At 49.4% G+C, this 16,931-nt stretch overlaps 1 protein-coding gene across 1 annotated transcript in view; it reads left to right on the top strand.

Annotated features, from left to right (window-relative positions):
- The window catches only part of ANKUB1 (ankyrin repeat and ubiquitin domain containing 1), a 184,934-nt gene that overhangs the window by 141,315 nt on the left and 26,688 nt on the right, over positions 1-16,931 (top strand). The window contains exon 4 of the mRNA XM_063916027.1: positions 13,666-13,780. Coding sequence (XP_063772097.1) covers positions 13,666-13,780 — 115 coding nt within the window. The remainder of the gene's footprint in view (positions 1-13,665; positions 13,781-16,931) is intronic.

Here is a 16,931-nt window from a genome sequence, read left to right as displayed (position 1 = left end):
TCTGCCTGCGTACTGTGTAATATGGGGGCACCTGCCTGCGTACTGTGTAATATGGGGGCATCTGCCTGCGTACTGTGTAATATGGGGGCATCTGCCTGCGTACTGTGTAATATGGGGGCATCTGCCTGCGTACTGTGTAATATGGGGGCACCTGCCTGCGTTCTGTGTAATATGGGGGCATCTGCCTGCGTACTGTGTAATATGGGGGCACCTGCCTGCGTTCTGTGTAATATGGGGGCACCTGCCTGCGTACTGTGTAATATGGGGGCATCTGCCTGCGTACTGTGTAATATGGGGGCATCTGCCTGCGTACTGTGTAAAATGGGGATATATGCCTGCCGCGCTGTGTAAAATGGGGATATCTGCCTGCCGCACTGTGTAAAATGGGGATACCTGCCTGCAGTGTTATTGTTGGTAATGTAGATGTAGTGTAGTGTAGTGTAATGAAGTAATATATAGTACAGCATATAGGGTATGTAGTACAGTGTATAGGAGCATGTAATGTAGTGCAGCATATAGGGGATGGTGTAGTAGTGTAGTGCAGCATATAGGGGATAGTGTAGTAATGTAGTGCAGCATATAGGGGCATGTACGTAGTGTAGTGTATAGGAGCATGTAATGTAGTGCAGTGTATAGGGGATAGTGTAGTAATGTAGTGCAGCATATAGGGGCATGTACGTAGTGTTAGGAGCATGTAATGTAGTGCAGTGTATGGGAGATAGTGTAGTCATGTAGTGCAGCATATAGGGGCATGTACGTAGTGTAGTGCAATATAAAGGGCACTTAGTGTAATCATGTAGTGCAGTAATGTGGTGCAATGTGTGGGGACACACAGGGGCTATGTGACAGATGCTTAGGACATTTGGGGCACATGAGGCGCAATTTTGTTCAATGGTATCCCCTTTCTAAATATTTGATAACATGATAATTTCTCTAACGTCCTAAGTGGATGCTGGGGACTCCGTCAGGACCATGGGGAATTAGCGGCTCCGCAGGAGACAGGGCACAAAAGTTAAAGCTTTAGGATCAGGTGGTGTGCACTGGCTCCTCCCCCTATGACCCTCCTCCAAGCCTCAGTTAGATTTTTGTGCCCGGCCGAGAAGGGTGCAATCTAGGTGGCTCTCCTAAAGAGCTGCTTAGAGTAAAAGTTTGTTAGGTTTTTTATTTTCAGTGAGTCCTGCTGGCAACAGGCTCACTGCTACGAGGGACTTAGGGGAGAGAAGTGAACTCACCTGCGTGCAGGATGGATTGGCTTCTTAGGCTACTGGACACCATTAGCTCCAGAGGGAGTCGGAACACAGGTCTCACCCTGGGGTTCGTCCCGGAGCCGCGCCGCCGACCCCCCTTGCAGATGCCGAAAAGTGAAGGTCCAGAAACGGCGGCAGAAGACTCTTCAGTCTTCATAAGGTAGCGCACAGCACTGCAGCTGTGCGCCATTGTTGTCAGCACACTTCATAGCAGCGGTCACTGAGGGTGCAGGGCGCTGGGGGGGGGCGCCCTGGGCAGCAATGATAGTACCTTATTCTGGCTAAAAATACATCACATATAGTCCCTGGGGGCTATATGGATGTATTTAACCCCTGCCAGGTCTCAGAAAAACGGGAGAAGAAGCCCGCCGAAAAGGGGGCGGGGCCTATTCTCCTCAGCACACAGCGCCATTTTCCCTCACAGAAATGCTGGTGGGAAGGCTCCCAGGCTCTCCCCTGCACTGCACTACAGAAACAGGGTTAAAACAGAGAGGGGGGGCACTTATTTGGCGATATGTATATATATATTAAAATGCTATAAGGGAAAAACACTTATATAAAGGTTGTCCCTGTATAATTATAGCGTTTTTGGTGTGTGCTGGCAAACTCTCCCTTTGTCTCCCCAAAGGGCTAGTGGGGTCCTGTCCTCTATCAGAGCATTCCCTGTGTGTGTGCTGTGTGTCGGTACGTGTGTGTCGACATGTATGAGGACGATGTTGGTGAGGAGGCGGAGCAATTGCCTGAAATGGTGATGTCACTCTCTAGGGAGTCGACACCGGAATGGATGGCTTATTTAAGGAATTACGTGATAATGTCAACACGCTGCAAGGTCGGTTGACGACATGAGACGGCCGGCAAACAAATTAGTACCTGTCCAGGCGTCTCAAACACCGTCAGGGGCTGTAAAACGCTCATTTACCTCAGTCGGTCGACACAGACACTGACACTGACTCCAGTGTCAACGGTGAAGAAACAAACGTATTTTCCTTTAGGGCCACACGTTACATGTTAAGGGCAATGAAGGAGGTGTTACATATTTCTGATACTACAAGTACCACAAGAAGGGTATTATGTGGGGTGTGAAAAAACTACCTGTAGTTTTTCCTGAATCAGATAAATTAAATGAAGTGTGTGATGATGCGTGGGTTTCCCCCGATAGAAAATTATTGGCGGTATACCCTTTCTCGCCAGAAGTTAGGGCGCGTTGGGAAACACCCTTTAGGGTGGATAAGGCGCTCATACGCTTATCAAAACAAGTGGCGGTACCGTCTCCAGATAGGGCCGCCCTCAAGGAGCCAGCTGAGAGGCTGGAAAATATCCTAAAAAGGTATATACACACACACTGGTGTTATACTGCGACCAGCGATCGCCTCAGCCTGGATGTGCAGCGCTGGGGTGGCTTGGTCGGATTCCCTGACTGAAAATATTGATACCATTGACAGGGACAGTATTTTATTGACTATAGAGCATTTAAAGGATGCATTTCTATATATGCGAGATGCACAGAGGGATATTTGCACTCTGGCATCAAGAGTAAGTGCGATGTCCATATCTGCCAGAAGATGTTTGTCACAATCCTGACTGTAGGTTTATATTTGGTGACTTACCCCTGCCATCTGTCCTGGATCCTGTGTCTTTTCACTCACGGAGTTAAACAGCTTGTCAGCACTATGAGTTTTCCTGAGTTCTCTGCCTGAGAGGTAATCAGCTCCACCTGTGGTGATCTCCTGTGTGAGGCTGAATTCAGTAATCTAAAAGCAAGCATCCTGTGTTTTGCAGAAGTCCAGGCTTCAGTGTTCTCTTGGCCTGCTAGGCCTCATTCTACATCACAGCCTTGGCTAGAGTAGTCACATGACAGTGACATCACCTAATCCTGCCCACCAATCATCAAGGACCAGGAAGTATAAATCAGGAGGCTGAGTTGGAATCTGGGCCAGTTCCTTGTGTCACATACAGCCTTGTGTGGGTCTTAAGCTGAGCTCCCTAAAGGTAACCTTTGTACCTAAGTTCCTGTGGAAACTCTGTTCCCTTGTTACCGTTTGGTTTATTTGTGTGTTGCCATTTGATTTCACCATTTCCCTGAGTCTCAATGTAAAGGTACAGCTGCAATGTTTCGTCTTAAAGGCACAGTACTGAATTCCGTGTTCTCCACTGAAAACCACAGCTGTCTTGTTTCAGTTTTACTACTGTTGTAGTTGGGATCTCCAGGGCTCAGTACCTCGTGCCTCAGCATCTCCGTGCTTCCAGCACCTCCGTGCCGCAGCACCTCCGTGCCACAGCACCTCAGTGCCTCAGCATCTCCGTGCCTCAGTGCCTCAGTACCTCCGTGCTTCCAGCACCTCCGTGCCACAGCACCTCCGTGCCACAGCACCTCCGTGCCTCAGCACCTCCGTGCCTCAGTACCTCCGTGCCTCAGTACCTCCGTGCTTCCAGCACCTCAGTATCTCCGTGACTCAGCATCTCCGTGCCTCAGCACCTCAGTGCCTCAGCATCTTCGTGCCTCAGTGCCTCAGTACCTCCGTGCTTCCAGCACCTCCGTGCCACAGCACCTCCGTGCCACAGCACCTCCGTGCCACAGTACCTCCGTGCCACAGCATCTCCGTGCTTCCAGCACCTCCGTGCCTCAGCACCCCTACGCACCCCAGTGTCTCTACGCACCCCAGTGCCTCCACGCACCTCAGTGCCTCCACGCACCTCAGTGTCTCCAAGCACCTCAGTGTCTCCAAGCACCTCAGTATCTCCAAGCACCTCAGTGTCTCCAAGCACCTCAGTGTCTCCAAGCACCTCAGTGTCCCCAAGCACCTCAGTGTCCCCAAGCACCTCAGTGTCCGCAAGCACCTCAGTGTCCGCAAGCACCTCAGTGTCCGCAAGCACCTCAGTGTCCGCAAGCACCTCAGTGTCTCCAAGCACCCCGTGCCCTTTAGCACAATTATACCTGGTATTCTTCACTGATTCATCAGTGCCTTTCCAGTTCTGTCTTTCAGGAGACCTTCAGCATGCCTCCTGTCTGCCGACCTAATCCTGCATGAGGAGAACCTAGATTCGGCCATCTCTGCGGCGGGTCCTCTTCCCAGTCACCGGAGGAAACCCAGAGTCCACAGCATTTCCAAACCAGGTCAGTGGTAGTATTCACATAATCCTCCAGTCGCCCGCACAGACTTCACTACACCGGGTTCACAAAAACCTCAGTCATGACAGTAGGAACTGGCCACATGGACCCGGCCGAAAGTGTTTGTCTGACGCATGACCTCCTAAGCAATATTGCAGGACGCTTGGGAGGTCTGGAGTCGACTCAGCATCGATTGGCACAGTGTCTGCAGCAGAATCCGTCCTCCAGAGATTCTATGACCTTTTGCTCTAAGACTCCTGACCAACTGCAGATTTTCTACCAGATGTTACTACAGTTACAAGAACTTTTGCCTAGTATTCTCTCTGTGATGCCTGATCTCCTCAGGAATACTACCAACGTTGTTGATCCTGTTTTGTCCCATTCAGTTAATAGAGTCTCTTCCTCTGCGCAAGGGAAAGTTTTTCATCAGAGCTATCCACGGCCCAAGCTCTCTGAAGCTGAACGTCAGCGGCGTAAGGAGCTACATCTCTGTCTTTACTGTGGAAATTCTGGTCATTTTGTTAAAGACTGTATTCTTCGCAAGCCAGGTAATAGTGACAAATCTCAGTATCATAGTGCTCATGTCTACAAGTCATCCACAGTATCCGATCCATCTGCTGCTGACGGGGGTATCAAGAAGGCTACTCTTCTGAGAGAGACTCAAATTTATGACTGGGGTCCGGTGGTTAAAAGACCTTATCCCAAGTTGGGTGTCCAGAGAAGAATGTTCAAGCCATTTACAGTCACAGAGGAGTCCGTGTCCACAGCCCCAGGAGGGGCGTCTTCAGAGCGTCCAGCCCCAGGAGGGGCGTCTTCAGAGCGTCCAGCCCCAGGAGGGGCGTCTTCAGAGCGTCCAGCCCCAGTGAGGGGTTCAGAGCGCCCAGCCCCAGAGAGTCTACAGGGTGCTGCCCAGCCAGAGATTCTTCAGAGTGCTGCCCAGCCAGAGATTCTACAGAGTGCTGCCCAGCCAGAGATTCTACAGAGTGCTGCCCAGCCAGAGATTCTACAGAGTGCTGCCCAGCCAGAGATTCTACAGAGTGCTGCCCAGCCAGAGATTCTACAGAGTGCTGCCCAGCCAGAGATTCTACAGAGTGCTGCCCAGCCAGAGATTCTACAGAGTGCTGCCCAGCCCCGTGAAGAGGGGGCTCTTGCCTCAGCCCAGCCCCGTGAAGTGGGGGCTCTTGCCTCAGCCCAGCCCTGTGAAGAAAGGGCTCAGCCCGTCCCGGTTCCAGCCGGTCCAGCAATACTCCAGGCCCTGCCTGGTCAGTCCGTCCCGGTACCAGACGGTCCAGCAATATTCCAGGCCCTGCCTGGTCAGTCCGTCCCGGTTCCAGCCGGTCCAGCAATACTCCAGGCCCAGCCTGGTCAGTCCGTCCCGGTTCCAGCCGGTCCAGCAATACTCCAGGCTCCGCCTGGTCAGTCCGTCCCGGTTACAGCCGGTCCAGCAATACTCCAGGACCAGCCTGGTCCGTCTCCTTTGGCTCCAGCCAATTCAAGTATCCTCGGATCCAATCCAGTCCTACTCGTCCAGCCAAAGCTTTCTTCAGTTTCATCCTCTAAGCCTGCCAAAGATAGTCCAAGTATCTCCTTCCGTAGGAATCCGACCATTCAGGTTGGTCATGTAGGAGTCTCTCCTAGCTCAATACTAAGTTCTCCGCCAAAGAATTTAAAGTTACAGTGCACTTCTAGGTCATTTTCAAACTGTGTATCTAAAGGAGATTCGTATTTTCCGTTAGACTTGGACTCAGACTCTGAATTTGATCCAGTTTATGATGCTACTCCTTTCCTGGGAGGTGCTGTTCCTTCCTGTTATGCTTCCATGCATGAAGAGGTTCCAGAATCACCAAAAAGCTCTACAGGTCTCTGTATGAAAAGTCCTCGTTATAGAACAAGATTTAATTTAAGCCTCAGTGGAGTGCTAGCTTTGAAAGCACAATCTTCTCGCACTACAAAACGAGGAGAGGAACCTTCTACAGTTTATTCCTCAGTCCTTTCGGATGAAGGAAATTCCAGTCTTGTCTATGATGGATGGTCTACCTGTTCTGAAGATGAAGATCAGGAAGACTTCTAAAGAATCCAGCTTAAGTTTTGTTCTGGACCCTCTGGTTTCCACTTTTTAGAAGCTTTGTGTACAAGTTATTCATCAAGTTCCTCTAAGATTCAAGATGGGTGTCCGGAGTCCACCCTTGAAGAGGGGGATACTGTCACAATCCTGACTGTAGGTTTATATTTGGTGACTTACCCCTGCCATCTGTCCTGGATCCTGTGTCTTTTCACTCACGGAGTTAAACAGCTTGTCAGCACTATGAGTTTTCCTGAGTTCTCTGCCTGAGAGGTAATCAGCTCCACCTGTGGTGATCTTCTGTGTGAGGCTGAATTCAGTAATCTAAAAGCAAGCATCCTGTGTTTTGCAGAAGTCCAGGCTTCAGTGTTCTCTTGGCCTGCTAGGCCTCATTCTACATCACAGCCTTGGCTAGAGTAGTCACATGACAGTGACATCACCTAATCCTGCCCACCAATCATCAAGGACCAGGAAGTATAAATCAGGAGGCTGAGTTGGAATCTGGGCCAGTTCCTTGTGTCACATACAGCCTTGTGTGGGTCTTAAGCTGAGCTCCCTAAAGGTAACCTTTGTACCTAAGTTCCTGTGGAAACTCTGTTCCCTTGTTACCGTTTGGTTTATTTGTGTGTTGCCATTTGATTTCACCATTTCCCTGAGTCTCAATGTAAAGGTACAGCTGCAATGTTTCGTCTTAAAGGCACAGTACTGAATTCCGTGTTCTCCACTGAAAACCACAGCTGTCGTGTTTCAGTTTTACTACTGTTGTAGTTGGGATCTCCAGAGCTCAGCATCTCCGTGCTTCCAGCACCTCCGTGCCGCAGCACCTCCGTGCCACAGCACCTCAGTGCCTCAGCATCTCCGTGCCTCAGTACCTCCGTGCTTCCAGCACCTCCGTGCCACAGCACCTCCGTGCCTCAGCACCTCCGTGCCTCAGTACCTCCGTGCCTCAGTACCTCCGTGCTTCCAGCACCTCAGTATCTCCGTGACTCAGCATCTCCGTGCCTCAGCACCTCAGTGCCTCAGCATCTTCGTGCCTCAGTGCCTCAGTACCTCCGTGCTTCCAGCACCTCCGTGCCACAGTACCTCCGTGCCACAGCATCTCCGTGCTTCCAGCACCTCCGTGCCTCAGCACCCCTACGCACCCCAGTGTCTCTACGCACCCCAGTGCCTCCACGCACCTCAGTGCCTCCACGCACCTCAGTGCCTCCAAGCACCTCAGTGCCTCGAAGCACCTCAGTGTCTCCAAGCACCTCAGTGTCCGCAAGCACCTCAGTGTCCGCAAGCACCTCAGTGTCCGCAAGCACCTCAGTGTCTCCAAGCACCCCGTGCCCTTTAGCACAATTATACCTGGTATTCTTCACTGATTCATCAGTGCCTTTCCAGTTCTGTCTTTCAGGAGACCTTCAGCATGCCTCCTGTCTGCCGACCTAATCCTGCATGAGGAGAACCTAGATTCGGCCATCTCTGCTGCGGTTCCTCTTCCCAGTCACCGGAGGAAACCCAGAGTCCACAGCATTTCCAAACCAGGTCAGTGGTAGTATTCACATAATCCTCCAGTCGCCCGCACAGACTTCACTACACCGGGTTCACAAAAACCTCAGTCATGACAATGTTTATGGACACGACAGTGGTCAGGTGATGCAGATTCCAAATGGAAGTATTGCCGTATAAAGGGGAGGAGTTATTTGGGGTCGGTCCATCGGACCTGGTGGCCTCGGCAACAGCTGGAAAATCCACCTTTTTTACCCCAAATCACATCTCAGCAGAAAAAGACACCGTCTTTTCAGCCTCAGTCCTTTCGTCCCCATAAGGGCAAGCGGGCAAAAGGCCAGTCATATCTGCCCAGGGATAGAGGAAAGGGAAGAAGACTGCAGCAGGCAGCCCATTCCCAGGAACAGAAGCCCTCCACAGCTTCTGCCAAGTCCTCAGCATGACGCTGGGGCCGTACAAGCGGACTCAAGTGCGGTGGGGGGTCGTCTCAAGAGTTTCAGCGCGTAGTGGGCTCACTCGCAAGTGGACCCCTGGATCCTACAAGTAGTATCCCAGGGGTACAGACTGGAGATTCGAGACGTCTCCCCCTCGCAGGCTCCTGATGTCTGCTTTACCAACGTCTTCCTCCGACAGGGAGGCAGTATTGGAAACAATTCACAAGCTGTATTCCCAGCAGGTGATAATCAAAGTACCCCTCCTACAACAAGGAAAGGGGTATTATTCCACACTATATTGTGGTACTGAAGCCAGACGGCTCGGTGAGACCTATTCTAAATGGGAAATCTTTGAACACTTACATACAAAGGTTCAAATCAAGATGGAGTCACTCAGAGCAGTGATAGCGAACCAGGAAGAAGGGGACTATATGGTGTCCCTGGACATCAAGGATGCTTACCTCCATGTCCCAAATTGCCCTTCTCACCAAGGGTACCTCAGGTTCGTGGTACGGAACTGTCACTATCAGTTTCAGACGCTGCCGTTTGGATTGTCCACGGCACCCCGGGTCTTTACCAAAGTAATGGCCGAAATGATGATTCTTCTTCAAAGAAAAGGCGTCTTAATTATCCCTTACTTGGACGATCTCCTGATAAGGGCAAGGTCCAGAGAACAGTTGGAAGTCGGAGTAGCACTATCTCAAGTAGTTCTACGACAGCACGGGTGGATTCTAAATATCCAAAATCGCAGCCGTTTCCGACGACACGTCTGCTGTTCCTAGGGATGGTTCTGGACACAGTCCAGAAAAAGGTGTTTCTCCCGGAGGAGAAAGCCAGGGAGTTATCCGAGCTAGTCAGGAACCTCCTAAAACCAGGAAAAGTGTCAGTGCATCATTGCACAAGAGTCCTGGGAAAAATGGTGGCTTATTACGAAGCGATTCAATTCGGCAGATTCCACGCAAGAACTTTTCAGTGGGATCTGCTGGACAAATGGTCCGGATCGCATTTTCAGATGCATCAGCGGATAACCCTATCTCCAAGGACAAGGGTGTCTCTCCTGTGGTGGTTACAGAGTGCTCATCTTCTAGAGGGCCGCAGATTCGGCATTCAGGATTGGATGCTGGTGACCACGGAGGCCAGCCTGAGAGGCTGGGGAGCAGTCACACAGGGAAAAAATTTCCAGGGAGTGTGATCAAGTCTGGAGATTTTTCTCCACATAAATATACTGGAGCTAAGGGCAATTTACAATGCTCTAAGCTTAGCAAGACCTCTGCTTCAAGGTCAGCCGGTATTGATCCAGTGGGACAACATCACGGCAGTCGCCCACGTAAACAGACAGGGCGGCACAAGAAGCAGGAGGGCAATGGCAGAAACTGCAAGGATTTTTCGCTGGGCGGAAAATCATGTGATAGCACTGTCAGCAGTGTTCATTCCGGGAGTGGACAACTGGGAAGCAGACTTCCTCAGCAGGCACAACCTCCACCCGGGAGAGTGGGGACTTCATCGGGAAGTCTTCCACATGATTGTGAACCGTTGGAAACCAAAGGTGGACATGATGGCGTCCCGCCTGAACAAAAAACTGGACAAGTATTGCGCCAGGTCAAAAGACCCTCAGGCAATAGCTGTGGACGTTCTGGTAACACCGTGGGTGTACCAGTCGGTGTATGTCTTCCCTCCTCTGCTTCTCATACCCAAGGTATTGAGAATTATAAGATGTAGAGGAGTAAGAACTATACTCGTGGCTCCGGATTGGCCAAGAAGGACTTGGTACCCGGAACTTCAAGAGATGCTCACAGAGGACTCATGGCCTCTGCCGCTAAGAAGGGACTTGCTTCAGCAAGTACCATGTCTGTTCCAAGACTTACCGCGGCTGCGTTTGACGGCATGGCGGTTGAACGCCGGATCCTAAGGGAAAAAGGCATTCAGGAAGAGGTCATTCCTACCCTGGTCAAAGCCAGGAAGGAGGTGACCGCACAACATTATCACCACAGGTGGCGAAAATATGTTGCGTGGTGTGAGGCCAGGAAGGCCCCATGAAGAAATTTCAACTCGGTCGTTTCCTGCATTTCCTAAAAACAGGAGTGTCTATGGGCCTCAAATTGGGGTCCATTAAGGTTCAAATTTCGGCCCTGTCGATTTTCTTCCAAAAAGAATTGGCTTCAGTTCCTGAAGTCCAGAAGTTTGTCAAGGGAGTACTGCATATACAACCCCCTTTTGTGCCTCCAGTGGCACTGTGGGATCTCAACGTAGTTCTGGGATTCCTAAAATCACATTGGTTTAAACCGCTCAAATCTGTGGATTTGAAATATCTCACAGGGAAAGTGACCATGCTGTTGGCCCTGGCCTCGGCCAGGCGAGTGTCAGAATTGGCGGCGTTTGTCTTAAAAAAAGCCCATATCTGATTGTCCATTCGGACAGGGCAGAGCTGCGGACTCGTCCCCAGTTTCTCCCTAGGGTGGTGTCAGTGTTTCACCCGAACCAGCTTATTGTGGTACCTGCGGCTACTAGGGACTTGGAGGACTCCAAGTTGCTAGATGTTGTCAGGGCCCTGAAAATATAGTTTCCAGGACGGCTGGAGTCAGGAAGACTGACTTGCTGTTATCCTGTATGCACCCAACAAACTGGGTGCTCTTGCTTCTAAGCAGACGATTGCTAGTTGGATGTGTAGTACAATTCAGCTTGCACATTCTGTGGCAGGCCTGCCACAGCCAAAATATGTAAATGCCCATTCCACAAGGAAGGTGGGCTCATCTTGGGCGGCTGCCCGAGGGGTCTCGGCTTTACAACTTTGCCGAGCTGATACTTGGTCAGGGGCACACCCTGACTGAGGAGGACCTGGAGTTCTCTCATTCGGTGCTGCAGAGTCATCCGCACTCTCCCGCCCGTTTGGGAGCTTTGGTATAATCCCCATGGTCCTGACGGAGTCCCCAGCATCCACTTAGGACGTTAGAGAAAATAAGAATTTACTTACCGATAATTCTATTTCTCGTAGTCCGTAGTGGATGCTGGGCGCCCATCCCAAGTGCGGATTGTCTGCAATACTTGTACATAGTTATTGTTACAAAAATCGGGTTATTATTGTTGTGAGCCATCTTTTCAGATGCTCCGCTGTTATCATGCTGTTAACTGGGTTCAGATCACAGGTTGTACAGTGTGATTGGTGTGGCTGGTATGAGTCTTACCCGGGATTCAAAATCCTTCCTTATTGTGTACGCTCGTCCGGGCACAGTATCCTAACTGAGGCTTGGAGGAGGGTCATAGGGGGAGGAGCCAGTGCACACCACCTGATCCTAAAGCTTTTACTTTTGTGCCCTGTCTCCTGCGGAGCCGCTAATTCCCCATGGTCCTGACGGAGTCCCCAGCATCCACTACGGACTACGAGAAATAGAATTATCGGTAAGTAAATTCTTATTTTTTTGTGTAATGCGGGGGGGGGGGGGGGGGGGGGGGGCGCCAAAATGCTTCCTTGCCCCGGGTGCTGACAAGTCTAGCTTCGGCCCTGAAGCGATCAGCTTGGAATGACCCACATAGTTTTTACTGTGTTGCCTGCTTTATTGCTGTATATACTTACTTCCAAATTAGTAATACCAGCAGTCAATATACAGAAAAAATTACTGTTTTATAGAGAAACATAAAACAATATCTAAAGTTAAGATAATACCATACATTGTGTAGTTGCAGGTAAAACAGTAGAAGGGAAATGTATCAAATGAGCAGATCCCAATAATATATACTTTTAACTGGACTACACCACAGGGATGTGCGGTGAGCTAAATGGCTCAGGAAGCACTGGCTAGCACCAGAGCCAGATTTAAATACAATATATGACCCAAAGGGTACATCTGGGCATTATACACAGGTGCAGCAGTATAAACTTCTGGAAATTTGGTGAGCTTTGACCTGAGAAGTGCGGAAAAGGTCGGCAGGTCAGGCACTGCCTCACCTGCCGTAGACTTTTTACTCCAGAGTTTTGGCTATAAAAATGATTAGAATAATGCAAAGAAGATATTTTAAACATATTCTTTGCATTTTTCATATACTTTATACAATCAAAACTCTGGTACAAACGTTAGTATGACAGTAAAGGCTCTGCCTCACCCCACCGCACGTCATTGCTACACCAACTTTAACACATGCACTCCATATACTTGATAACAGAAAGTGTAATAAGATTTCCCATAAGCGCATTTGAGCACTAGGGATGGGACAGCTTAACATTGATATTACCATCAAACACATGGATATCGATGCCATTTAAAAAAACACATTGGCTACTTATCAATGTGCAGATTTGTATCTTTGAGCAATGTTCGTAAATAACCCTTAGGGTTCTGGGCTACATGCGCAAGCAGCCAGTACATACCCTGCATGCAAAAAAAAAAAAAAAAAGAATTGCACCCCTTGCATTGCGACATGGTTTGTTCCAGAAACACAGTTACTGTCCTTTTTTTGCTTTCTTTGCTCCCAACTCTATTTGTGGGTGGTGACTGGGATGCACCATGTAATGGTTATGGGAGTATTGTGTCACATACCTAGTTACACGGGGCAGGTACAAGTTTTGATAGTGCGTCCAATGGGATGTGGATCATAGGGTCGACAGTAACTAGGTTGACAGTCATTAGGTCAACCACTATTGGTTGGCAGTCATTAGGTCGACACCTGAAATAGGTTTACATGGTCATTAGGTCGACAAGGAAAAAGGTTGACGTGAGTTTTTTATATTTTTTTTGCTGTTGTTTTCTTCGTAAAGTGATTGGGAACCCCAATTAATGCACCATGTCCGCTCGCCATGCTTTGGGCAAGGTGCACTCGGCACAGGTTACTATTCCCAATCAAATAGTATGAAAAAGTTAAAAAATGTAAAAAAGTGGAAAACTAATGCCGACCTTTTCATGTGCTGACTGCCATGTCGACCTAATGCATGTTGACCAATAGTGGTGGACCTAATGAGTGTCGACCTAAGTGCTCTCAATCTAAAGACCGGATATCGTCCAATGGTAGATGCCCCAAGTGGTATTGTTGTGTCTAAAGATGAACAAAGTGGGTGCCTCAGTCCTTGCACATTCAGGCACGCAGTTGTACACCAGGGTTTATAGTCGTGCGACAATGAATCAGGCCCTAGGTATCAGATACCTGATAGATTTCTCACACTCTGAAACCTCTTATAGCAACATATAACCCATATAACAGTTTTCTACGGCTCAGAGGATGAAGGACACTGATACGTTTTTCTCATTCTCCAATACACCTCATACTACACGTGTCTATTATACTTTCAGTGGCTTGAAACAATGAAATCCTGCTTTTTATCTTGATCTGTAGGTGCAACATTGAGAATGGATGTATGGGACGGCTGGACAGAACTTCTCGGTGCCTGTGTACTTGGACACATACAAACTGTCCAGAGTTACTTGTCAAAAAGCAAAATGATTCTCAGGTACAAGCACTACACACAATGGGGGTTATACAGAGCCCAGGGTACAATGTCTTTTCACAGATAAGATGCACACGAGTTGCATTTGTCTTTGCATAAGCAGCTATTATTCCACAACTCATCAGCACATGAGTGCTATAGCAAGTGCACATTTGCAGGTCTGCATAGCCAGCATTATACAGATGTGTCCTCATACATCATTGCTACAGTCATACCAAACAGACTCTCACGGCATGCCAGGTCCTGTGAGACTCTGCTAGTGATGGTTGTCTTTTTAGCCGAAAATGCAACTTAGTCGCAATGCGATGTGACTAGGAGGCACCAGAAGACTGTGCTGATTACTTTAATAAGTGACACGTGTGTGTGTGTGTGTGTGTGTGTGTGTGTGTGTGTGTGTGTGTGTGACTGTGTCTGAATCCGCATACGAAGTACTACACTGAAGCAGCTTTTTTCATTCCCAGGGTCCAGGGCCGGTTCTGGGGCTCTGTGCGCCCCGGGCGGCATTAGGGGGCGTGGCTTCGTAGAGGGGGCGTGGTCATTTACGCCCCCTGTACAGACTGAAATGATGTGCGGTGCGCGATGACGTCATTGCGCACCGCACAGTAAAGGACCTCTCCACGAAGGGAAACTAGACGCGTACGCGTCTAGTTTCCCTTGGCAGCGGGCAGCGGGGGGCACAGCAGCAGCGGATCTTGCCCTGGCGCGGCGCCCCGGGCAAAAGTCCTGCTTGCCCGTGGCAAGATCCGCTACTGCCAGGGTCCCTTGTGTTTTGAATACACACTCAGTTGCACACAGATATACAAGTGTAAAATCTATCCACATAGTCTCCTGGAGCGTCCTAGTCGCATCACGTTTCAGCTAAGATGCACCATCCGAAAAAAAAAATGTGAAGGCTCCATCCAGGGTATATAACTAGAACTTTGTGGGCCCCGTAGAAAAATCTTGAAAGCCCTCCGCCCCCCCCCCCCCCTTGCCCACCCCCCTCCCATTGGCACTGAGATGTAAAAGAAAAAGAAAAACATTTACTCCCACATAAAAAAACAACAACACATTGGCTCCCACATTAAAAAAAACATAGTCAGTAATAATGTCTCAGTCCCTCAGCACCCCACTGCATTGAAGTAAAAGTCATTACCTTCTGACTGACTGCTGCTCATCCTCTCAGCACCACACAGTCCAACTCCAGCCCCAGTCTTCACCGCAGCCTACCCTGCAGCGTCAGTCATTAGATCTCTTTGGGCGGACGGAGAGAGCATGTGGCAATGTGACCTATGACATCACATCTTTCTATACTGCTCTACACACCTCTATGCTCCTCTACATCCCTCTAAACTGCTTTACACCACTCTATGCTCCTCTATATACCTCCTATACTGCCCGGCTTCCCTCTATTCTCCTCTATATCCCTCTATGCTGCTCTACATCATGACACAATGACTCATTATATGCCGCTGCCAGCACTGCACCGCCCACCGCCAGTATACCAGAGCCTGTATTATAACACTTCCGCTGCACACAGTCTTTGGTCAGGTGGGTCTGAGGTGGTAGGAGGGGGCCGCCCTCCCTTCTCCTCTCAGCTCATCCCCCCCAGACTCATTAATGCTGCCTGTGCCGGCCAGAGGGGTCGCTCTCTCAGCTCCTCCCCTTTCCTACTTGTCACTGCCCTATACCCCCTCAGCATACCCTGACTTTCCCCAGCAACAAAATTCCATGGGAGGGAAGCAGAGGCCATCTCCATGTGCAGCAGCCACAGCACTGATTGTCCATGTCACTGTCTCTGTCTCTCTCCATCTCTCTCTCTCTCTTGCTCCCTTTGTCTGCCCTTCTGACTTTCTCTCCTTCTGTTTCCCCATCTCTTTCTCTCTTTCCCTTTGTCTCCTTATCTCTCTCTCTCTCTCTCTCTCTCTGTTCCCCTACACCTCTCTCCCTTCCTCTTCACCAGTCTCTCTTTCCCTCTATCTCTCCCTCTTTCTATCTCTCCTCTTCCCTGACATAATTCCTCTTCTATCTCTTTAGTAAATTCTTCCACTAGCATTGTCTTTCATCAGCTCTCATGTTAAAGTTGCTTGTTTTTTTTTCTGCCCGTCTTCCACATTGATATTTCCCCTTCATGTCCCAGTGAACCCTTTCAACACAAGTTACCCCCTTGACTCCCTTCTACAGAGACCTCTCATACCCTCTGCCTCTCCTCTTCATATTCTCCTAGTCACCCTCCTTTTCCTATCATTCATTGCCTCTCCCTTTCACCAACTCTAAAGCTGGGTACACACTAGCAGATATATCTGCAGTTCAATCGATCTGCAGATATATCTGCAGATGGTGGTTGTTCATACACATAGAAAGATGCACCAATATATCTTAAAGATAGTTCTGCTGTTCAATCTATCTGCAGCTATATATGCAGATGGGGATTGTTCATACACACTGAAAGATGCACTAATATATCTGCAGATATATTGGCCATCTGCTGTGTTGCACAGCAGATGCAATATATCTGTGAAAGACGTCTTTCACAGACATATTGCTTGTACACACCTGCAGATCAGCAAAAGATATATTGGACAACCAACTGATTGGCCAATATGTCTGCCAGTGTGTACCCAGCATTAGTCTCCCTGTTAGTCTCTCCATGTCACCCTCTGCTTCATCCATCTCACTCTGTACCTCTCCCTGTCACCCACTGCTATGTGAACTTGGGGTGGTGTGGAGGAGGGGGACCCGAAGCATAGTTCTGTACCTGGTCCCACCACTGCCTCTATGCTCCTCTACATCCCTCTTTACTGCTCTGCACTCCTCTATAAAATCATTTGATGGCATCTTTATTTAGGTGTCTACTATGTGCAGAGAAGCCGGGAACCTACACTGCAGCTCTGAGCAGTGAGAACCCCTCTGGCAGTAGAGTGCTCCTGGGCAGCCACTTGCCTTCACAGACTGTATTATTGCACAGCCCTTGCTCCTGCACCCAAACGCACACAGTAGAAACAGCGTGAGCAGCCCATCTGTTGTCTAGCTCCAGTGGTGGCCATCTTTGTAAAGGGTTAAATTGCCCCATGGGATTTGCAGTTTATCTTTAACTGCTCAGAGTCTGAGCAGTAAAAGATAAACTAGAAATCCAGTGTGCCACTGTTCTTCCTTCTCTGGCTGACTGGGAGCC

Source organism: Pseudophryne corroboree, chromosome 4 (genome assembly GCF_028390025.1).
Source record: "Pseudophryne corroboree isolate aPseCor3 chromosome 4, aPseCor3.hap2, whole genome shotgun sequence".
NCBI classification, from domain to species: domain Eukaryota; kingdom Metazoa; phylum Chordata; class Amphibia; order Anura; family Myobatrachidae; genus Pseudophryne; species Pseudophryne corroboree.
This window is presented reverse-complemented; position numbering and strand designations above follow the sequence as displayed.